This window comes from Gallinula chloropus (genome assembly GCF_964237585.1).
Source record: "Gallinula chloropus genome assembly, chromosome: Z".
Taxonomy (NCBI): domain Eukaryota; kingdom Metazoa; phylum Chordata; class Aves; order Gruiformes; family Rallidae; genus Gallinula; species Gallinula chloropus.
Window position 1 is genome coordinate 13,085,447 of NC_140089.1, and position 24,284 is coordinate 13,109,730.

Consider the following 24,284-nt stretch of genomic DNA (forward strand, 5'->3'; position numbering starts at 1 on the left):
ATCATTGTACAGAAGTCCTAATACTGGAAATTCATCTGTTAGTTATTAACACACAGATGAAAGAGAATTTTAAAAAACCACAAAAGCATATGCAGAAAGGAAACAAACCCTGTTGTCGTTGTTAAAACTTCTTTTGCACATTGCGTCGTGCAGAAAGCAGGTGGCAGCACAGGCACACCAGTTTACAGCTTGGCTTTTGCATGAAGCCCAGCCAAAGCCTGTCTCCCAGTGACACCTGCTGCGCCCGTTCTGCAGAGGGGAAGACCTCCCTAGCAAAAGAGGTAAATATGGAGTCTTCCACAGTCAAGAGAGGCGTCCTACAACACAGTTCGGCAGTGCCAGGGCTAGGACCTAAACTGAGCTAGCTGACACACTGATAAATCACCAGGGACCATTCTACCACTGCTTCAGCCCATGTCACTGAACACTAACAGAATTGTAGGGGTTGGAAGGGACCTCGAGAGATCATCAGGTCCAACCCCCAAAGTGCTGGTTGTTGTTCAAGTGTTGCACAGGTCAGAGTCACCATGCTTTGTGTGGTGGGAGGTAAGTACCACAAAAGTTGCTGGACCAGTTCCATATGTCCCCATACCCAGAACTTTACTTCACACCAGCTTACCAACAACAGACTGCAAAGAAAGCCACTACAGACAGAAAAAAGGACGTTCTTTCTCCATTCTTCTCAGGAAGCAATGTAAAAGCAAAAGGGTTTTGTTGAGTAGTTTAAAGTGCTAACCTTTGGACGATCTTCTTTCTTCAAGGCTACTGCTTCCAGTTTTGCTTCATACTCTGCTTGGACTTGGTCTCTCTTCTTCAGCACATTCTGTGGGCAAGAGAAAAGACAGATGTAAGAGGAATTCCCTTCTTCCTTGACTCTCCAGCCTGCAAGAAACTGATAAAGCTTAAGTGCTAATTAAGTCCAAAGTCAGACATTTGGGCTTACTTTGTCCTATTGTACTGTATTTAGGGAACAGATTTTAAAAATAAAGAGCACTTGCTTGCTCTCCAGCAGCTGGCAGGTCAGATAAAATTCACCTTTTGGACAAGCTGGAGGCATGCAAGATAGAAACTGACATATATAACCATGGCTAAATAAACTCAATTCATCAGTTGACCTATTATTAGCATGCAAATTATGTAAACAAAAGCAGAGCTGCCAAGGACTAGTGTGAAGCCTTGGATATCCTCAAGCAGCAGAACAATAGCATGGGCTAAGTAAGAGACAGGAAGGCCACCACAGAAGGTATTACATCTCCATTTTCACTTGCAAAGACTCCTCAAAATCTTTATAGCAAGCTGCTATGTTCTCTTTAGAATAAAAGCAAGCTTTGCTTTTAGATCACTTTGGGAGTGGTGATTGTTGGTTTAATAACATTATTTTTTAGAAAGTACCATTTACATGAAATGCACTAAACTACTTCAGTTTCACAAGCTGTAAACCTTCTGTTGGTAGAGTATTATTCTCAGAATACAGAGCAGAAGATGCTACCTTTATTTCATCTTACAACCACAAGCCAGGATCTTTACTAAGGTTATGCTAGTCTTACAATTTAAAACCAACCATAGAAGTTTTAGTTTTTAAGAGTATATTACTAAAAAGTGAGCACTACTGTGCCTGTCTGCTAGAGTGGGCAACTTTCTTCTTCAGTTTTCACAAGGAGGCAACCAGTATTTTTTTATAACTCTGTCGATATGAAGTTGTTATTAAAAATGCTCAGAGATAAATCATCCAGCACTCGCTGCTGAAGCACCTGTAAATCTGAAAACTTCTCTTGCAGCCAGCTTGGCCAGTTCATGTTTTGACCCCTTCTGACACCCAGAAGGAATTACTCCATTCTAACAAAAGAAGGTTAACAGTCATTTTAAGTTTCAGACAAGGACAGTAAAGCAGGACTAGGCATGTGTACAGCTGCCTAAAGAAATACCTGTTTAAAAAAAGTAGTCTCAGTCCTTAATAACTGAGAGTGGAACCCCTATTTGGGGGGGGGGGGGGGTAGGAAGGTGGGCGGGGAGCAGGCATAACAGAGATTCACCTTCCACATGTTAGCCTCTATTTCATCCCCAAAGGGATGCGAGCAAACAAGACATCCATCACGTTTGCTTGAAAATCCACAGCATTCCTGCTCCTTCATGAATCTAAGCAACTATGTGGAACAACTTTTAAATGATTGAGGTTACCAATGCAACAAAAGCCTGAGAGATTTAATAGGTATTTCTACTTTGTATTGCCTCTTGAATCTGAGTCAACTGAAATTCCTTCTCAGAAATACAACCGCCTCCAGCAACTGCATTCAGCGTTTAGGAGCCCGGAGTCAGTGCATTAAGCTGTATCTGTACCAGGAGTAGACAATGATTAACAGGCATCTGCAGATCAGACTCAAAGAGCTGGTGTCTTATTTCTCCTTAAGTGCTCAAGTCCATCTATGGTGGACCATTAACAGCTTCTGAACACAGCCTTTAAGCATCCGTTAATAGCTGACCTGTAAGTGATGAGAAAAATACTGCCTTCCTTTACAGTTCTCCCACATGTAAAAGGAAGTGTTTCCTCTGGCACCTCCAGGCAATCTCCTCTCAGCTGCAGATCAATGCATTAATGCTTCAGCAGCTCCTCTGAAAAGCTCTGTACCAAGTACCCCAGTCTTACCCCAGGCCATGCAATACTTCTGCTAGTTAAGGCCTCACTTAGAAACAAAACCAAAACCAACAAAGAAGCAACTAACCCTACCTCCCAAAAAAACCCAACCCACAAATACAAACCCACACCCACACCCCCCACAACGAACCCCAACCAACCTGGAAGAAGTCTGCACCAAACAGAAAATCTCACGTACCACATTTCAGTTATCTGGGGACAGAACTAAACCACTGGTCCTTGTACAAAGCAAGGCTTAGCTTGCCTTCAGTAAGGGAGGTCCTTCTCCATTTAGCATTTAGTGGAAACACTTGGCAAGTACCTCTGAAGGTGCTTTAGGAGTCTGCCATCAGCCTCCTCTTTAAAATTGCAATCCTATGCTATTTGCACACCACACAGCTTCCTACTGTGACACAACTGCACACCTTTAGAGAAGACAGTCAGCTACTCAGGTAGTTCCTGCTTTAAACATGCATTGAAAGAAATGCCCAAGCACACATCTGGGAATTACATCATCTGATAAGCCTCTCTAGCAGTGCTAGGAGCACAGAGTTCATATAACATTTTAGTATCAGCATTTAATTACGGAGAGCTGAGTTCATCCACTGTACTGGCCTCCCTTGGGAATACCCGTGTACTGTGAAACACTCAGTAATACACATTTGCTGAGGAGGGACTCGCTGTGCCAGGATCCAAGATGTGGTCTGGCATCTCATACATGGCCGGCTGCACCAAACTCCTGACGCCTAGGAACTTGCCTTCCAACACGTGCCCTGTTAAACAGCTGTGCTCTGAAAGACCAAACCAGACTCATTCATTGCACAAGCAGGTCTGACAGCAGCTGAAAACTGCACAGCTAGTGAACAGGACAGCCCTTTCAGCAGAAAGCTTCCTACACTCCTTTACAGTTAGTTTTATGGAGTCTGGGAAGACAATTCTGTAGCTCCTAACTGCAGAAATAGCAACACACTGATACTTTCTAGCATAAGAAAACTGCACTTGGTATGAATTATTTCCATTTTGGCGTCTGGGAGGGAAGGAAAATAGGAAGTGTCTGCCTTGGCTAACAGTATTTTTTATCTTGACGTTCAGGCAGATTAAAGCTAAGGAGATGCCCAAGCTGGACACTGAGCAGTGCAGTCCTTCTTTGCTAATGACTGATATTTTGCAAGTAGATCTGGTTGGATCTAGAAATGTAACACATAAACACAGTATATTCTTCCTATTACCAGAGAAAAACTGACAGGAAGAGTGAATCCTTTAGGGCACCAGAAAGTCATGTCAATAGTCTAAAAATCTGGCTAAATGCAAGGGTATCTTCAGCTGTAGAGGTACCTCAGGTAGTCAGACACCACTTACCACAGGAAGACAGATATTAAAGACTTGCAGCTAGCTTACCTGTTGGCTAAGAGGCTGCACTTAGTGTCTTTGTCATCATCTGACAATAGCCCTTGTAGAATGGTGCTGTCAACAAGCAAATAAAATTTCCTCTGCTATGACTGCAGAAAGCACCTCTCACAGCTCAGCTTGCTACTTCAGATGCCATATCAGTAGTCTGTGGCATCAACAGCATCAAAACACAGATGTTCTGGGCTAAAAGCTTTAGCCACTAGCCTCATGCTCTGTTTATGTGGAAGTACACATACATAAAAACACACACCCCCTTCCTACCAAATAAAGCTAAGCTTGAACATCCTGGGTCAAGACTTTCAGACACAGCTCAGGGCACTCCAACAATACCTGGGTGTTAGTCCTGTAAAGAAAATGCACCTTTTCTGGGAATTAGCACAAAGCCTTCTGCAAGAATACTTCAGCTGGGCAAGACAGCAGCCTTACATTAGTCATTGGGGGGAAAAAAAAATAAAAATCTACAAGCATATTTCAGTTCTCAGTTTGGGAAGTATAGAGTGACTAAGATTAAGATGGAGGACTATCCTGTTCAGATTGCAGGTTTACCACAGGCTATCTTATCTCTAAAGGAGCACATACCGCAGCCTTGTAATGGGTGTTCCATGAGGAAAGTACTCAAAAGGAATTTGTTAGCACCCTTCTGGCAATACATACTGTACCACAGGCACGTGGTGAAAAGCTCTAACAGGCCTCAGTTTCACTTTTCAATGCAGTTAGCTCAAATTCTTTTCCCTGTGAATGGGATTGATTACCAACACCACTTAACTCCAAGGGAATAAGAACTACATTGAAGTAGCTTTTTTCACGTCTGCATAAGCAGCAAGATATCAAGATCTTGGAGGTATTAAGAGTCACAGAAAAACATTTTTAAGCAGCTACTTGGTATGCAGAACTTAAAAGAACTTTGTAACAGGCACATCTTGCCTAGGCTATGAGAGAGAGAGAGGAAGCAGTCTGCCATTTGCTTCTTCTTGCCATTTGGACACAAGCTGCTAATGCTACCTTTTCCATCGGGCCAGACACTGACCCAGTACTGAAGATCTGAGCCATGACTGCCTTCCTAACAATGGAAAGAGAAGATTCTAGACAGCCACAGGATGTCTCCTATAGAGTACTGTCTGCTACTCTGAAGGAGCAGCCTGTTCACTACTTTGTGTGCACCCTAGCATTACTGACCTTAGTTTGACTGAAGAGCAGAGCAAATAGGTGATATTACCCATGCAGCACTGTGCTACTAAACATACCATTTTCTTTTGATTATGAAAGCATCATACTACTTCCCGTTATCATTTGCTTCCCCTCCTTTTCCTGCTAACAACCCTTCTTGCTGTAGAAAAGATGAACTCACTGATACATCATTCCATATAAACGCATCAACAGTGCCTTCTGACACACAACCCTCTTTACCTTCATTGACTCTGAGTACAATATATATTCCCTCAGCACAGGCAGGAAGTCTTCTGTCATGTCTTCACTGAGTTCCTCAAGAGCTGTGCAGCAGTTCCCAACACAGGCTGACACCCCCTCCAGTGGCTCCGATAGCTCAACCTCCAGCCCTCCCCAGGTTGAATAAACAGGTCCATACTCTCGTAGCTCCACCAAGTATTCTGTAAGAGACAGATGGAATAGTAGAGGCACAAAGATCCACAAGCACACAACAGGAGAAATTATGCACCCATCTTAGCAAACATTAAGTCCCCCAGTCAAGTCTAGCGTTACATTAGCATCTTAATAGACAGAGCTCTGTGGCTGCACAGGTGATAGTTCCAAGTTCCCTCCTGGTTAATTCCCCCATCCCACAAGCTTCCAATACAAAGACACTTGCATCTGTGCAGTAGCTAAAGTAATTTTTTTTTTCTTAACATATATAAAACTCTGCTAAGACAGGTGGTCTTTAAAGGTTATCTTTGTCTAGGAATTCCATCTGTACTGCTCCACATGGAATTTACAGGTTCCCACCCACCCCAAATTCTTCACAAAAATAATTCAAGAAGAAAGTAGGCCAGTATAACAACAAAGGCAACTTTCAAAAAAAAAAAACCCTCTATTTGGAGAGTTCACTGAGATATGATCCCATGTGGGACTTTGTGCCTGTTTTAGATTTCCAAAAGGCATTAGATTTCACTCTCTGTGTGACATACTACAGGCCAGAATCATTGACACAAGTTGTCTTGGTCGTGACATCAACCAAAACAAGATACAGAACTCTCAAAGTATTATAATATGGCACCTTGTGACCTTACCCAACTGTTCCTTGATAATCCGTTGTGCTATTCTGTCAATGGTACCAAGCTTTAGAGAGAATGTGTCTAGATACTCCCCAATGGCTGCAAACTCCAGTGGTCGAGTTCTTAATTTGTAGCCTCCTGTAACATATTTGACAGACTCCCCCATCTTTGACAGCAATGCCATTCCTTGTTTTTTGTAGGCATTAAGATCCTAGGAAGTTAAAAAACCACAACAGTTTAAAGATATTTCACTTACATGTTGGAAGATTAATACAGTGAAGAATACTTTCCTGTCGAGATCAATTCTTGTGAAGGCAGGAGATGACATGTGGCCTTGAACAAAGAACTTCACTTTATACAAGATGTACAACTGAGCAGATTCAAGACTACCTCTAGATGGAGATAAGCTATCCAGGAGAATGGTATTAAGTACACAGTACATGAGTAAATGATCCAACTTTGCACATGGCCAGACTTCCCATTCTTCCTTTAGTGTCCCCAGGGAAGTTGTACTATTATCAGCTGTTTCCACCAATCCTGTTCATGCTATTCATCCCCACATATGTTTAAATCAGAGCCCACAACACCAGCACTACGCAAATGCACCAGCTGGCTCTGATAACCTCAGAGTTAGATAACACACACCCAGTTGGTCAGCAGCCTCCTCACCGTAGTTGTGTGGTCAGATAGGAGGTTGGGGAAGACAGTATGCAAAAAAAGCACAGCTTCTCTGCAAGACAGACTGGAGGTCAGGTTGAGTCAGCTGCTTAAGCTTTCCATGCAGGCAGCATGGCTACTTCCTTGCAAATCAATGCTTTACACATTCACATAAATCAACACTCAGTCAACCCATGTTAACAAGGTTACCTACAATCTTCAAGGTACCTTGCACCTTGACAGCACACCAGAAAAGGTGTCTTTTAGTTATGCAAAATGCTGTCCACATTTTATTCTTTCCAGTAGAGGCCACTATTCCACACCTCACACCACCTCAGAGCTATGAATAGGTTATCCTGTGCAGCCTGAGGAAGACACGTTCTCAAACCAAGTAGACTCATAGACATCAAGCAGCAAGACATGGTAACACAGACTACACTAAAAGCTTAAATATACTTCAGTAAAATAAAACAGCCATCTTCAAAAGATGTATTCTTTCCAAGTACTTATACATAAGCCAAACCCAAGTCCAATTAGAAGAACCTGACATCTTAGCAGCTACTATAATTTTGAATTAAGTTTGCATTTAAATGCAGCAGTCCATTGACTTTTGCCTTACACTGACTGTCTTAAACACTACACAGGCACCAGAAAAAACCCTCTCAAACTCAAAATTACTCCCTCAAGCACTCTGGTGTGTTACTGGTACAAACAAGGAACTTGAAGGAATGTTGGTTTCTCTTTTATGCAACTAGGAGGTGGTGTCAGGACCTTCTACAGTAAGTAAATTCTCAAGTCCTAGCACACTGAAATAACACCTCACTGTTACAGTAGGTTCCAACACTAGAGAAAGCTAGAAGAAAATGTGTCTTTTTCCCCTCAGCTTTGCTGGATGCTCTGTGCTTCAAGGCAAGCCTGGCACAGAGCTGCGAATAAAGCCATAACCATTCATTTTACAGGCTGGGGAGAAGACAACTACTACACAGCTAAGAAAGTTGCATCATACCTTGACAGCTGAAAAGGAGAACAAAGCTATTTAGCATTTAACAATGCATGTGCTAAACAAATTCTGCATTTATGGTTTGTTTCATCAGTTGAGTCCACCATGTGAGGAAATAAAAGGGAACTGGAGATCGAGGCTCATGTTACCAGCAAACAGAGCACGAGCCTGAAGTGAGCTCAAATTAAGTGTCACATTTGAGTGAGCTAATGTAATGTGACATTGGAAAAACGTGCTTTTACAGCTCTCCTCACTTATCAGGTCAAACCCAAGCATGACTGCAGGTCCTCCTAGTCTTATCTAAAATGCAGTTCGAAAGACAGCCAAAGAAAATTGCACCATTGCTGGATGAGTCACACAGAAGATGAGCATGAAGCTATTGACTGGGAACAAACAAGAATGAGGTCTTCATGCTTAGTTTTGAGGGCAACAGGTATAAACAGCATAAATGGCATAGTGAAGGAAAAAAAAAAAACAATCAAGAAACTTGAAAGCTTTTGTGCAAGAGAACTCTTCTCCTCCCCCACTACCCTTCTCCCAGAAAAAGATTTTAAACTACAGTTTTCTAAATTCTGAACCCCTCTTGCATCAGAGGAGCACTTTCTAGACACAGGAATACAAAACAAACAGGTCTGAAGAACTGAATTTCACTCTGCAAACTACCTGCTCCATTCAAACAAAGGGAACCCATACAGTTGTCACACACAGGGGTCTATCACACACAACATTCAAGGTCCCCAGCAACTCTCTAGTATTTTAGGAGAATTTCTGACCTGCACTTGTAGTTTTATTAATACCTTTTTCCTTGGTTTCAAAGGAGACTGTAAATGTGCCTGTTCTGTTGTCCCTGTCAATGACTGTGTTTGAAGTTACTTGCTTACCTTGGCTGTGAGAAACACATTGAAGTGCTCGTTAAAGGAAAGCACTGGGTGATCCGTTATTCTCTTCAAGAATTTGTCCAATGCTTTCCTCCTTGTCTCCACAAACTCTTCAGAAAAGCGATCAACAACACCCTTCACCACGAATTTCTCAGGAAGAGGCTGTCAGAGACAAGCAAAAGGCACAATATTAAAAAGACCAAAACCTTGCTTCTGCTATTTGGAAACACGCAAAGCAATCAAACATTAACAGGAATTGAAGTGTTATGCTTGCTAACAGGAACCACACATCAGACAGGATGCAGGCCCTGCTCTGAATTACCTTTTAGCTGGCCTGGCCTAATGCTAGCAATTCGAGTAGCTTCAGCTGAGACCCACAACAATGAAGCCCAGACAGTACTCATACTAAGTACTTTTAACATAGCTTAGGCTGTGTCCACCTCCAGCTATCCATTCCCAAGCTCGATCTCTAAAGCCCAGCAGAGCTGCACTCTGTCCAGTACAAAACACCTGGATGTTGAAGCCAGGCTGCTCAGTCCGAAGAAATTCAGAAAATTTAACAATTCTACTTACTCTCTCCTCCCCCAGCCTGAAGAGTTTATAGCTCCTGGACAGGGCTGATAGCCTGTGTGACAGCACCATGCTGAACAAAGACAGAGAAGCACACTTGACACAGCAAACGGTCAAGTTGTCCAGGCTGGAGCTTCCTGAAGCACTTGCACTCTTGGTCATCTATCAAAGCCGACATCCCTGACCCTGTCTAAGTGACAGATATTTACCAATATATCTGCTCTTTCATCTTACTCCTATTTTGACTCTACCAATCTATTTCCACAGTTCAGCTTAACATGTAAAGCCCAAATCTCCCTCCAGGCTTGCTACTTCTGCTGTCTCTCCTGTTACACACTTAGGCTTCAGACTTCAAAGTACTGCTTCTGGAGGAAGATAATTCTTAAACTTCAGCATGGCTAGTTTCAGCTCTACTACTAGATCTGTTTTTGTTCTCTGCAGACAGCAGTGTCTCTAAGATTAATACAAGTTTTAAACTTGTGCTTTGCACTTTATTCCTGTGAAACAGTCCATCCAAACAGACAACCTGCATACTCTAAGGCTAGCAGCAATGGCTATTTTCACTCAATTCAGGAATCAGGATTTTCCTTTGCAAAGAAACTTTGTCACCTGAAATTTGTCACAACAGTAATTCAAAGAAAAAAAAAGTGTGTCTTTCCCACCATACCCTACTGGATGCGGGATGTACAAGAAAGTTGTACATCCCAATGTACAATTGGCATTGTACAAGTCTCTAACAAAGCCCAGTCAACGTGACTTAGCTGTAACACAGCTACATTGTGACCGCTATATTTAGTTCTTAAAATTATTAAACTTACCTTATTATACCTAACATTCAGATCAGTCATGTTGGTTAAACCAGTGTAAGGCACACTCTAATTAGACTTAAGAAGAAAAATAACACTTGGTGCAGTACTCTTCAGGAAGAAAGAAACTCTCTTCCTTTGCTTTGTAAACTTGAACTGGAATTCTATATGCATAATAATCTACTTTTCCCTGCTGTAACACATGAATAGAGTTCCCTGTAGTCAGAAATGGCTTCAAGTGTCCAAATATCACCATCAAAAGACAAGATCTCTGGCTATGGTAGGCTTATCTTTCTAGTCTATAGGCAAATCTGAGAGTATTTTTACTATTTATTGAAAGAACAGAGAATTTACAAAAAATTAAAAAAGTAAAAATCAGTAACCAGAGAGACGAAAACAAACCCATATTCAGTTTAGTTTGGGCTCCTGAGTGCAGGCTATTATGACTTGCTACCCTGAAGAGACATTTGTTACACAAACATTTGAGGCAGAGCCACTATACTAAGATTAAGACGACAACCCTGTTCAGTTCGATGGAAAGCCTCCATGAATTGCAGTATCTCCAGTTAGAAATACACACATTCTTGGCTTGAAGCATCCTTTCAGAATACAGTTGAGTCACAGTGTGCTTGGAACTGCCTTTAGCTTGTATTCTTCCTCTGCTTCTAGGCAATAAATACATAAAGCATTCAGCCATCTCCCCACCATACCACTGCATGGAGGAGATTAATAGGAAATTCCTTAGCTGCTAACTTATAGACAGATAAAGGAAGGCAGTGCATTCTTACACTTCCCTATTTGCTAGAAGAGAGGCACTTAAGAGTGCCTTGGTCTGCAGCTGGGTTCATGTCCACTATTAAAGCCATTTCTGCCAAATTTACCATTCTGTGTGCAACAAATTCCAGGTCACAGCAAAGCAGCTTGATTCCCTGGCTGCGACTCACCTTCTGCTACTCGACTGTTATTTATTGCCTTGCAGACTTGAGGCAGGACTGGCAGCCTGTTAGTATGCTCAAGAATCTGTAAAACCTTAACCTTGATAGTTACCACTGTTCAAAGAAAAAGAGCGTCTGGGCAGCTAATGCATTAATTTCGTGTCTCCACCTTCCCCCAGCAAGCTCATTCACACTCTGCTCCCTACCCCTCACTAAACATATCTGCTGCCAGTTAGCCTTGTCACGTGATTTTGTCAAGTATTTCTTATCTTTGATAGACTGAGCTATTACTCCACTTAGAGGCAAGTCGCAGTGATATTAAGGATTTAAATAGCTCTCTACCCTGGAGAAGCCTGAGTACTTCTCACATCGTGTGGTGCTTGCTGAGGGAGGGACAGCAGAGTAATTTCACCCCCATACCAGCTGGGCAAACTAAGGTATGCCAGTAGTGTTGCTATTTCCCAACATTTCACCTCCTACGGGCCTTTCTGAATTTCTTTGTTCAAGTGCTGATGGTGGGAAGCCTTTGAGATCACCACCTTTTCTTTCCATCTTCCTCAGCACAAAAAACAGACCGATGAGTATCAGTATTGACCTCTTCATGTTACCTAAAGTGCTCAGACTGACAGCTTCAGCGACAAAGGGTGCAGTAGTTCAGCTAGTCAGTCGCTTTACCTAAACTTCTGCCCACTGAAGGCATACAACAGCTACTAGACCAGAGGCTATGATATGTAAGGCTATGATATTAAGTGTTAGCACAGTTTTAAAAGCAGCCCAAAAGGATATCTTGAAAACTGACTGAGACTACAACTTGAAACACCTGTGTGGCCTCAGGATCCTAGTAACTGCACAAACAGAGCAAACATATTCCACTTATGTCATGGAGGGAAAAAAAGAAAACTGTAGTCCCCACCAATATTACCCTAGGGGAGACTGCCAAAGCTCAATTCTCAGGTGTGCCCCCTAAGAAAAGTGTAAGTTTCATAAACAGTCAAGAACAGGAAACCTACTCCACCAGAAGAGAACCAAGTATCATATTTAAGCCTAAGTACTAGAATGGAATAAAGCAATGTATTTAAATCTAAGGAGACGTATCACCAAAGCATCACCCTTGGAAGACAGATACAAAACTGTCCTTAATAGCAGGTTCTTGCTTACTACCTACGGGAATGAGATGTGTTGGCTGAGACTCTTCCAGCTTGTTTCTCAACCAGTCGAAGTCTTGGTACCGCCTGCGGACAGAATACTCTGGCAAATCAAACTCGGCCCGTGTGGTCTGGAAGAGAAGAACAGGACACACTCAGTGAAACCTCTTGCTTCAGAGCCTGGTGGCAAATGTAGCACAGCCATCACTGGCAAGGGCAAGGCCAGGCAAGCCTTGCACAGAGGCTCCATCCCCAAAATCACGTTTGCAGTCAGCATGAGAAAAAAGATCCTCTGGCCTTTCAAGCAGCAGGAAAGCCAACAATAAGAAAAATGATTGCTTAGAGCCGATGTATTCCTAAGGTCTCTTAACTCCTTTATGTGTTCTGGTCAGATAAACTTTATGAGAGGGGGCCTGTGGAGAAGAGAGTACTGTGCAGCATGTGCATCTCTTACCAGCTTCAAGTTTGAGGGGAAGACTGAAGTCTGCATTCCAACAACAAGATGTTTTTAGCCATCAAGAATTTAAGGCAAAAATATTTCAAGACTTGTTTTTTCTGAGGTGCATTAACTGTGGGTGAAAAAAAGTTTCACCACTGCCCCATATTCCAGAAGCGGCAGGTTTATTGCACTCCTTCAAGACTAAAAAATTAGAACCTAAGCCATTACTAGATTGCCAAAGGGCTGTTTTGTGTTGATTTCTGAGAGGAAGAAACAAGTTTGTTTACATTGTTTGTACATGCCAGGTTAGAAATATCAGCTCATTTAGTTAAATCTCCATGGTGTCCATTCTTTAGGGCAAGGAGTTAGTCACCATTACAAGTTTGAGACATAAGCTAAATGCACAGAAAAGCAGCTAGCAAAGGTTTTTCTGTCTTTGAACAGTTCATAAACTGGAAAGCTGACTGCAATACAGTATGTATTGCAACTGCCTAAAAGCACTACTGAAACCGAGCACTACCTAGGAGTGTCTGCTCAAGGGTCTGATACTGTGATAGCTCTGTCTGGGAGGCAGATGGTCCCTATACACAGCACCAGCATGCTACCTGTCTACAGCTAGACACCAAAACCACTGCATTCTGGTGAATGCACCCATAGTTGACTAGCTTTGGCGTAGCACTGAATCTAGCACTAGGTTGCTTTCCTACTCCTAACTACTGGACATGCCTGCTAAATTCCTGTAGAGATTTTATATTTACTTCCAGACTGAGAACAAACACCACATATTTGGAGAGAGCCAAGCAGCAGCCTTTAAATGCAACCCACCTCTTCACCTGCAGTAACTGAAGAGTTGGAACCATCCAGAGAGCATGTTATGCCCACCAATCCCCAGTGCAGATATTGTGCAAGCTCTATGCCAGAAATCTCTTTCTAGGAGGACAGCAGCAGTCTTAACACACTATTAACAAAACAGCAGGTCTAGTATACTATAGACAGCATGCTAATGTGATGTTACCTATGGAAGTTTTATTTCTAGAAAAGAAAGGCACAGAGAGACAGAAAAGAAGAAATAAAGTTTACGTTCTCCCTCCTATGACCTGCTAGCTAAGAGATACACACATCAGTCCACAGACTAATATAATGAACACTCACCAGTGGAACAGTTATGTTTGCAGATAAGGAACTACCAAGACCTACACATCCACTGTGATTTTGTGCTTTACTCAGCTTCACTTCAGTGTAACACCAGCTTATTTAGCATGTTAGGGTGCCACACTACAAATGAAGCTTCTGAGACTTCATATGAACCAGTTCCACTTGTTTTGAGTAACAAACTAAATGTCCTTACACTAGAACGAAATATTCCATGCACATGTAGACAGGCCCCATCAGCCAGTGATGGTGTCTGCTTTGTTCTGTTTGTAGGGTAGCTGTAGCCTTGCAGGAGACAACCCAAAACTGGAAAAAATAAAGAGGGAAAAGAGAAGAAAAAGAAAAAAGTGACAGAGTAATCAGGATGCATATGCCCTATACTTTCATCCTGTAGCATGAGGATGAAGGTGAAGTCTCCCATCTGCTAGCACTGAGAACCAGTATTCTGCTAACAGCTAATGAAAACAATATAGGAGCTATTTAGTCTAGACGTAGGCAAGCAGGACAAGTCCCTGAGCACAAAACTTTACATTAGTTATCATTCATCTCTAGGCAAACTGCTCCTGCTGTAGTTACACAGCAAGCAGAATTGCAAAGTTTTCCACATATCAGGCTTTGTTACTCAGAGGGAGGCAGATGTAAATACATCATAGTCATCAGCATTTCAGTGTTTGCTGTACAGGCTGTCAATTCTAGATAGCAAATACACTTTTTTCAAAGGCTTTTTGGACAGAATATAAGCACCTTTCAAGGTTTTAATGACATCTCACTAACGCTGAATGAATTTGGATCCAAGTTGAAACTGTTAGCTTCACACAAGTTATTTTTTCCAGACTGCACACAAAAGGAAAGAGGGTCCTGCCATCACCCAGGGACAGCAAGTGAAATCTCTTTAGTTTTTAAACAGTTGAATTTCTCCTGCTTTCTTAGTAGGAACTATAAATCTCACTGTGCAAGGATACATGTCTGTCCCAAAGGAGAGAGACAAACTTACATGGCAGATCTCAGTCTCCCAAAAATAATGGCAAGACATTTCTAGTGCTTTACTGAAGACTCTAGCACAATTCCACTAAGTCAGTACTGCAGTGTTCTGGGCTCAGATTTACTTGCTGGAAAGCAGGCAGGGTCACCACCACTTTCACCTCTGTTGTTGGAACAGCTTTGACTTGAGCCAGTATTAAGGCAAACACTGAGTCTTGCCTAGTGTAGTGTTAGATTCTTGTCTGTCTTGAAATGAGTTAGCAGTCAAACCTAAAGATCATCTGTGATGACTACATGAAAGTACTTTTGCACCCCGGTTATAGTATCTTACTTGCCACACCTGGTTGTGGATTCCCCTTCATGTTACTATTTAAGTTGGGGACAAAATCTTCCACTAGAGAAAAATGAGACCGGCAGAGGGGTGTGTTCTTGCAAGTGTGTAGTTCTGTCTGCCTCAAATAATTTAGGAAGTTTGAAAGAGAGAATAGCACTTAGACCTTCTCCTCTCTAGGGATCAAGCTTTTCATGTGTTCAGATAATCTACCCAATGCATGCTCTGGAAGCCAGAGAACGACAGGATCTTCACAGGCCTGAATCACCACCTTTATTTTGGGGATTCCCATGGTGTTCTTTAAATGTGTTCACCCAGAAGACAGTCTGAGGAATACTACCTGGCTCTTAGCAGGAACCTGTGAAAGCAAGGGCACAAGCAGCACCAACTGACTTCTAAGCTTTCTCAGCTTTCCTGCAAGCCACTGTTTTGGACTAAACATTTTGGACACTTCCTCAGCCACCACTGACAAGGGTATCAATAGATGAGAAGCCTCAGCCATACAACAAGACATGTCTTTTTTAATGTTAGGACGAAAGACCTCTCTAAAGAAAAAACAAACACTTATTATAGCACTAGCAGTCCCATTCTCCTCTTCTACCTAGTGCTGCTGCTGTATACTACAAGAAATCTTTAGCCAAACTCATTCTAGGACATGTTTATCCAAACCTTTGAGCTTCCAGTAGCATTGTTCAGTGAAGAAAGAATAAACTAAACATCTTTGCCTCCTCAACCAGGGCCACCAGGGACCCTTTCAGCCCTTAACAGATCTCAAACTCTAATGCAAGCCTGCAAGGGTGGTGAAGGTATAGCCTTACACTGGCACCAGGAGCAAGGTCTGCTATAGACTTCAAACTACAACCTGAAGGTGCAAACACCACTACTGTCTAGGGCTTATTCCAGTCTAGCTTTTTTGCCATGCTAAATAACTGCTTTCAACCACAATAGTTGATTGGGCAATTAGCCTGGCATCATTGTTTGTATGGCAAGGATGAGTCAGACCATTAACACTGTCATTCTTCCAGTTTTTTCTTAAACAATGGTAGATAGCGATAGTGATCCTGACCCTAAGGGTTAGCCAGAAGTTTACAAAAGTAATGAATCCAAAGAGGTGAGCCATTATGGTGATTGATAAGAATAAATTATGCACGATTTCACAATAGCACTGTAATGTTATGATACAGCAGATCTACAGTGATACCTACCAACCCGTGTTCCAGAGCTCTGCTTTTAGGAGGAAGGGAACCCTTGTAAGAACATAGGTTTCCAAGAAGAGGAACATTATTAGGATGCCACTCTGTGCAGGTATTTTATCTTGAAAAATAATTTGGTCTTAATTTAAGGGAGAAACAGTTTTAACCAGTTTTAGCCATTTCCCTATAGAAAGTTGCATCTCATTTTGGGCTTCTATTTCTTCTGATCCTGTAACAGCTGATGGCTAGTTTGCTCCAAGAAGAAAACTTTCCTTAGTCACATTTTCTGGTAGTTAACATACAGCATTTCTTGCAAGATTAAGACATTTACAACAGCAAAGAATGACAGGCCTATGTTAAGTGTGCACTACTAGAGCAACCACGTTCCCTCCAGTGCAGCCTGAAAGCACAACTTGGGAGTAGACATTCTGGGGGAAAAACAAAAATAATTATCTGTGGCCTGTAAAGGTTACCTCATATATAAAAAAATATTCTCTCCAGTATATAGTGCTAGCTAAGTAGGCCACAGGAACCTTAATCTTTCTGGACAAGTGGATCAAGTATATTCCCAGTGAAGTTAGTGAACACATTTTGCCTTCGATAACTACAAGTGTCAAAAAGAGATGCCATTGTCACCTAGGAGCTGATACTAGTAACAACGAGCTAGTTAACAGAAGTCAACATTTCAGTTACGAGTTCAGTAGACTTTTCCAATCACTTTTCCTATTGCTGTATTTAGACTGCATTAATGATTGAACTATAACACATATGCTGAAAAAAGGTCTCTGGCATATCTCTTCTGGTAAGTATTATTAGGCTACTAAGATTTCTCAGCAGCAGCTATGCAGCCTTCTCTACCAACCACTACATGGAAGCTAGTTAAGGATCAAGATTAACATTTAAGTAAGTGACTGATAGAGGAAGCATGGTAAACACTTGAAGCAACAAGCTTAAAAGCAGTTCAGAAAAGGAGAGACCCAAAATGTGAGAAGATTAACAGTGAATCAACAGCAAGACACGTTCCTCTTCAGCAGAGGTAACTCAAACCAAATAGTTTGGATTATATAAACAAACTTTCAAGTTAAAGAAACCAGCCCTGAAAGTTTACAAACAGTCCTCTAAGAGAGAAAAAAAACAAAAAATCAAAGCTGGCTCATTAGAAGTTTTGCACAGTTTCATGTACTGAAGTAGTAACAGTTCTGCTAAGAGAAGTCACACCTTCAACACATTTACAGGGTACTGAAAGAGATTAAGTTCTTGTCCTTAAGATAAAAAAATACAATGAAAAGCAGAGATACCCAGAACATGCCCTAAAAGGAACTCCCCAAAGAAAAAAATAGGAAAGGAGAATGCTGGTTTGTACCTTTGTTGTAACCCTGTACGTTATGTATGTCTCCATTGTGCACACGTGTTTTTTGGGATCATCAACAGTAACAAAGAGGTCTCTAGTTTCCCCATCCAAATCATCATCCAGCTGCAGCCTGTTGAGGAGAGACGATGAGGAGGCTGGGCTAGAAGTGTCCACAGGTGTGCCATTGGGTATATTGAGATCCTGTATTGGAGAGGAGAAAAAAAAAAAATATAAAGTTTTTAGTAGGTGAACAGATTCACTATTAAGTACAATACACTCAGAGATGCCACTCACATGCTTCACTGATAACATTAAAAGGGCTACTTATTTCAGGACCCCCAAGGACCACCCTTTACAGAACGTCTTGGCAACTCCCTAAGACCTGGGCTTTGAGCATTTGGTTGTTCTAATTCTCCACAAGTTGAAGAGATAGCCCATTATTATCATACCTCCCCCTTTAGTACTGCTCAGCCTGTTTACCATACATAAGGAAGCTGGGATAACACTGAACCGACAGTTCCCAGTGAGACTGAACCAACTTAGACACTGAAAACAAACCAGCTAGGCAAATTAGAGCCCTACTCCTACGACAGGCTTCAGGCAAAGTGGCAACAGTTCAATGGACTGCAATGCAGTCAGCCCTCACCTCCAGACAGGAAGGAGGGCAAAGCTGTACCAGGGGCTTCCCCATCCAGCACACCAACTTCCAAAGACGCTGACAGCAGAGACTGAATTACTCTCCATGTACTGCAAGGACAATCACAGATCATGCACTCCAGCAGTGTCTATGCACACCTCCCTTCTGGAGTCCTAAGGTCAATAAAAACACTGTTTTGCTTGAACAGGTCCTCATTCTCAATCTACCAACTTCAAGAGTATTATCCTGTGCCTAGGGAAGATGGAGGATAAAGGAACCAGCAAGTGGCTATTTTAGGAAGACACAATGGTTTGGAAATTCTATAATTCCTTAAAACTGACACAGTAGCAGGGGAAAAAAAAAAACAAACCCAACAACACAACAAACAAAACAAGACAAATCTTTATAGCCACCTCGGTACATCCCCACACCTTCAAGTCTCACACATGGCTACACAACAGCTACTCCATACAGCTAGTGGTTGCTCTGCTTTGCATAAATATTACAGTCACTTCACACATGTTCTCTGCTCTGGTTTTGTCACAGAGCGCGCTAACAGCATGTTACAAGGTGTACAATGCAAAAGAACCCCTGACAACAGCATTAGAAAGTCCTGAAGAATGAGGACTCTTCTTCTCAAAGAGGAGCCTGTTCTGACTAGTAGCACAAGAAGAGATTGAACCTCAGAGTGTTTCCATTGTAAGGGCAAAGATTCGTCTGGTTGCTGGACAGAGAGACATCATGATAGCTAAGCAGCACATTAATTAGTAGGTTTTGAGTTCTAGAATTACTGTTTATCCCCACTTTCACACAGTCTCTAAGTGCCTAAATGACACATGTAATCTTAGCAAAGCAATCTTTTTGGGAAAGATCCTCTTGTCCATCCATATTCCTTATGCAATTGTAGTTCATGTTCCAGAGGGATAAGGGTAGCCCCAACTTCAAAAGACGGCTTCCTTTGTTTAAGGGTTCAGAATCACAGTGGAGCACTTCACATTAAACCTATTTACAAAGGTTTGCCTTTGACAATGGCTAAAAACAGGGCTACCCTCCTACCAGTTTTTGTTGAAAACCCATCGCTGAAGTCCTGGAATGTTATAGGGCAGAACCACAGCATTGTTCTTCACCTTGAGAACTGCCTTATGAAGTAAGGAGAATAATATCTTAGCCTAGACCTTTTGGGAAAGGGGTAATCTAAACTACTGTCTAACAGAGAAATTTCACCCAGCCAGTGCTAAGAACCAGTTGCCAACAGATGAGGTATTTCATATTTAACTGGCAAGTGAGCAAGAACTGAATGGTAGGCACTCAAATGTTCTCTTAAGAGGGCAAAAGAAGGGATAAGCAAGGCACAGCTCATCAGCTCACGCATGAGGTAAAGACCTTGAAATATACAAGCATCTGGCTCAGACTCAACATAGCAGGAGCACCTACAACAGGACGAGACAATGCTACAGTAACTCAGCAGGTAAAGAGTTCCCTTGGAGTTACACAGAATAGGCAGAAGAGAGGATAAGATAGCAGCAACAGGAGATGACTTCATAAAATCTGCAGTTCAGCTAGACAGGGGAATTTAGCTGAGCACAGCATAGAGCAAAGCAAACCTTGGGACACTGCAATAGCTGTAGAGAAATCCGTTCCTGTTCCAAAAGGAAGAGACAGCTCTTCACTGCCCATGTGCAATAACCATTAGTAGAAGACAAGTTGTGCCAGAACCACAGCCAGACAAATTCAAAGCTTCCAGGATGGAAATTAATTAAGTTGTGGAAACAGCTTAAGCCTGGTTGCACAGATCTCAAAAGCCTGTAACAAAATCCTTCTGAAAAGACAGCTTAAAGAATATAATGCTTCAACTATGAAAGTTCTGCATCAAGGTGTCAGAGCAACCGGAAGAAGGACCAGAGACAGAGCTTGCAACCACTTGTATGAAGTCAGCAGTGTTCCTCATCTGTTGGCAGATACTACCAAGTCTTGTACTCTTCCAGCAGGGCAGATGTTTGTGAAGCCTGAAGCCCCCTCCAATGAGTGTGTTCCTGTAGTCATGGCATCCTGCAGCATGTCTCAGGTGCCAAAATAAAAGCTGCAATAGTTTTACCTTTTCTCAGCCATAGATGAAACACCCCAGATCCAGGTAAAGCTTCTAGACCAACTCTGGTTAGGAACAGGAGGACTGCTAATGATGGGGGAAAAGGAGAGCACACACGCACTGAAAATATTTCTCTGATGGCAGAACCCTCCCCTGGCAGTCTCCAGTGGCATCATGCGCTGCTACTTCATCAGTGAAGGCCAGGTTAGAAGCTAACTACTTGTCCTTCACAGGTAGAGTCTCCTAGCTAACTGCACAAGAAACAATGCTCATGACTGCTAAACCTTTGCTTAACAGTAGGCAGCATCAGTTTGCTGAACTCTTGTGCTATTGCTAGAAAAAGGTAGGCTTTGAAGCGTCACAGCAGATGGTCTAGCAATCTAAATTGTCTCAGGCTGTAATCTGTTCAGCAGAGCACCTCCTCATCATGTTAATTGGCAATGACTTTCTTCCATGGGACTTGGGAACTTTTTTCAGTTCAGGAAAGCAAGACTGCATCATCTGTTCTCATCTGCTTTTACCAAAGAAAGAGGAACGTGTCCTACAGAGCATAGCAGGAAAGGAGCTCTGCATCTGTCTGCATTTTTACCTGCCAGCATAGGTATGACATCCACAAGCACTTGAAATACTGACTAGTATTAATTGTTTTATATAGCAGTCTGCCTTCAGTGCCAGGGCCTCGTGCATCACCTTTAGTGCACTAAGTGGCAGCACATCCACTGTTTTAAATACTTGTCTGCATTATCATCAGGTATCAGCTCAGTCCAAGTCCCAGCAGCTACCTACAGCTTACAAAGCTCTTCCAATAAAAAAACCACAACCCTTTTCATAACAGCACGTTAGTCACAGCACAGTCTGCCATGAATCTGAGCAGTCCCATAGTGGTGAGAAGGTGAGGCTGCTTCAACTAGCCAGGCAGATGGAGGAGGACAGGTTCTGTCAAGACATTCAAGTCTTGCAGAACATCCATGAAGACTTGTTCAAATTTCAACACTTCAGAAAAAGTGAAGATCCTTAAGTCTGTGTCCCTCACCTCCTCACATCAGTCTCACAGCTTTGTCACCTGCTGAAGCAGGTCTGGTGACAGTCCAGCAAGGCCTGGATCACAACCTATATCAGAAACAGTATGACATTCAGACCACCAGTAGATCACCAACCTGAAGAACTAGGCTTCTGTGCACAGCTGTACGATCACCTACAGGCAGACTCTTCACACATTTCTGTGGAATTTTTAGGATTCCTTAAGACACCCAAATTTATGCACACATGAGATCAGATGACTCTAGCAGTGCACATTTGGTTTCCTACAGTGCAGGACAAGTAAGAACTAACTGTCTATATTGGAAATGAATGAACCTTGCCAACTATGTAAGCTGCTATCTGGTAAGGAAGCAGCTTCACATTCTTTTGTTGTGTTATGGAGTCCAACCACCTTGACTAGCTAGCCTGCTCAGGAACAGATACTAAATCTATCAAGAATTTCACTTCATCCAAGTTTAAAATTCAGCTGAATTTTATCAACTTGAAGTCTGCATGTGAGATGTAAAGTGAGCTGGAAAGTTTCCAGCTGATCTCATCTTCTCTCTCCTCCATCCTCCCAGGAGATTTTCCAAGACTCAGGGTTTACAGAGCTGCTTGGATCCACATAAAGTAAAATCTCAGGACCTTGGTATTCTGTCTTCTGGATGGCAGTCTGCCCCAGTGGAGCAGTACACACTAGAGAAAACATCCAGGATTCAAGCCTTGAAGGCTAAAAAAGGGTCTAAAATTCTGTGGGCATGGGTTTATTGTCAAGTGAAGATCATGCAGTCTCTTGTCAAGTGCAGCTAAGTCAATACTGAAGTTTCTATAAACCCAGTGTTAATTTTCACCTATCCTGCCTTTTAGCAAGCATACAGCTTAAGCAGATAGCTTTGCTACCTAAGTCCATAAAGGAAATAGAAGAGCTGGTTCAGGTAGGTCCTCCAAGCAGATAAGCTCATCTCAGAGTGGGTTAGCCCACAACCACCTGATACTGCAAGCACATTGCTGTCATTCTGTAAGTATTAGTTGACAGTAAGAGGCGTTTAGAAATGCTGTTTAGAGGTAGAGCAGTGCACTTAGTCCCAAATATCTCTGGCCTAATTTGGGGACCTTACAAGCAGGCCTGTATCAGTCCTAAAGTCACACCACTTCACTTTGATATTCAGAGCCCTGCACCTTTCTCCTCGTGCTTCAAGGTGTTATGTTGATTTTTGCCATCCATTCCCCAGAGAGGCACAAACACAGATAGAGTCATGTCGGGGGAACAATGATTCCACACAATTGCAGCTGGCTTCTGGAACAGTTTTACCTTCATACACATATTACACAACAACAAGCTGTAGCTGAATTACTTCTCATGATAGGAAAATCAAAAATGGTTTAGACATAAATATTCCCAGGAACACTGTAAGAGCCTGCATTAACTTCCCTTTCACAGACCTGTTCAGGGCACCACTTGTCTCATCCCATCAAGTTCTGAAAGCAGTTATTTCTTGTTTATAGAGTTTTCTGCTATCAGCCTGCACAGGTCAGCTCTGCAAAGAAAGAGAAAGCTCCTTTCCATTCTTTAGTTCATCTCGAACTGTTCATCTGTCACCAGCAGGACAGCATCTTAACAGATCTCACTGAGCATTTATATAGTGAGATTTCAGTCCGCGCAAGACTATTATCCAGCATCAGGTGCAGATAAATACCTAAACTTCTCTTCAAATGGCAAAGCAGGGAAGAAAAGGTATTTGCTTCCCCTTTATGCATATTCAGTTCTATTCTCTACCAGGTATCAGCATCATACTGTTTACTACAGGTCACCTTTGTTTACGCACACATATCTGAGGTAGATATGAGATACTGCATGTCCCCTCCTCTTGTACTGTCTTTGGGCAGCTACTTTAGAGCAGGAGTGGCTGAAGCAGGGATCCAGACTGCAAAGAAAGAAGAATGTTCTGGACACAGTAGGGAAGGGAGGGTAAGGAGGCAGTATTGCCCTACAAGGTCCAAAACCAAACCCAACCAAACACAAAACCACAAACAAATTAAAAAAAAAAAAAACAAACCAACCCTGACAGTTAAACTCCAAAACCCCTATCCATTCCCAGGAGGAAGTACCACATTTCTACTTTGATCCACAAACACCACAGTGTTAAGCTGTAGTTTGATGAGAACTGAGAGCATCAACTTCTAAAGCTGGACCTCCTGGGAAAGGGTAAGTGGCTACACACACACACCAGTTCCTGACATCCTTCTCCAGTAACAAGAAGGAGAGTACAGTCTGTGTAGGTATACTCACAAGGAACAAGATTATACTCTCAGAAGAGGTCAGTGTTTTCCACTGTATCAATCATCTTGAATCAGACTGCAAGGTTGAGGCTATTTTAAGAGCAATACAGACTAAGCTCAAAGCAAAGTAAGTTGGTTTTGCTCTTACCTGGAAATGTGTCAGCAGAAGGACAGTGCTGTATGTTGAGGACAAACCCAGATCTGAGAGTACAGTGCAGCAAGTCTGCAAGCCCTACAGCACTGGGTGGAAAGACCCTAACTCTAATGGGACATGCGTGGCCACATGTAGTTCAAGCCTCACCTCTACACTTCCAGCAGTGCCTCTGGTATTCTGCCCATCTAACCAAAAAGCCACTTGATAAAGCCTGGATCAATTTGCTCTCAGGCTATTTTAAGCAGGTGCCACAGTTCAGCACACAGCCAAGCCACAAGTCTGTTGATTTTGTTCTGGAGTTCATCACTCAAACTAGTATCTCTGCTCTGGAGGTCAGAGTTGCCTCGAGGTAAAACTGCTCAGTATCCCTGAAAGAAGTAATAATTTCAGATGCAGCAG

The 24,284-nt window shown here is 42.4% G+C and overlaps 1 protein-coding gene across 1 annotated transcript in view; it reads right to left on the reverse strand.

The window, feature by feature from the left end:
* The window catches only part of SNX30 (sorting nexin family member 30), a gene marked incomplete at its 5' end in the record, with an annotated part of 44,494 nt that overhangs the window by 6,522 nt on the left and 13,688 nt on the right, over positions 1-24,284 (reverse strand). The window contains 6 exons of the mRNA XM_084278329.1: positions 737-823; positions 5,450-5,649; positions 6,286-6,481; positions 8,809-8,967; positions 12,282-12,392; positions 17,721-17,909. Of these exons, the coding sequence (XP_084134455.1) occupies positions 737-823; positions 5,450-5,649; positions 6,286-6,481; positions 8,809-8,967; positions 12,282-12,392; positions 17,721-17,909 (942 nt within the window). The remainder of the gene's footprint in view (positions 1-736; positions 824-5,449; positions 5,650-6,285; positions 6,482-8,808; positions 8,968-12,281; positions 12,393-17,720; positions 17,910-24,284) is intronic.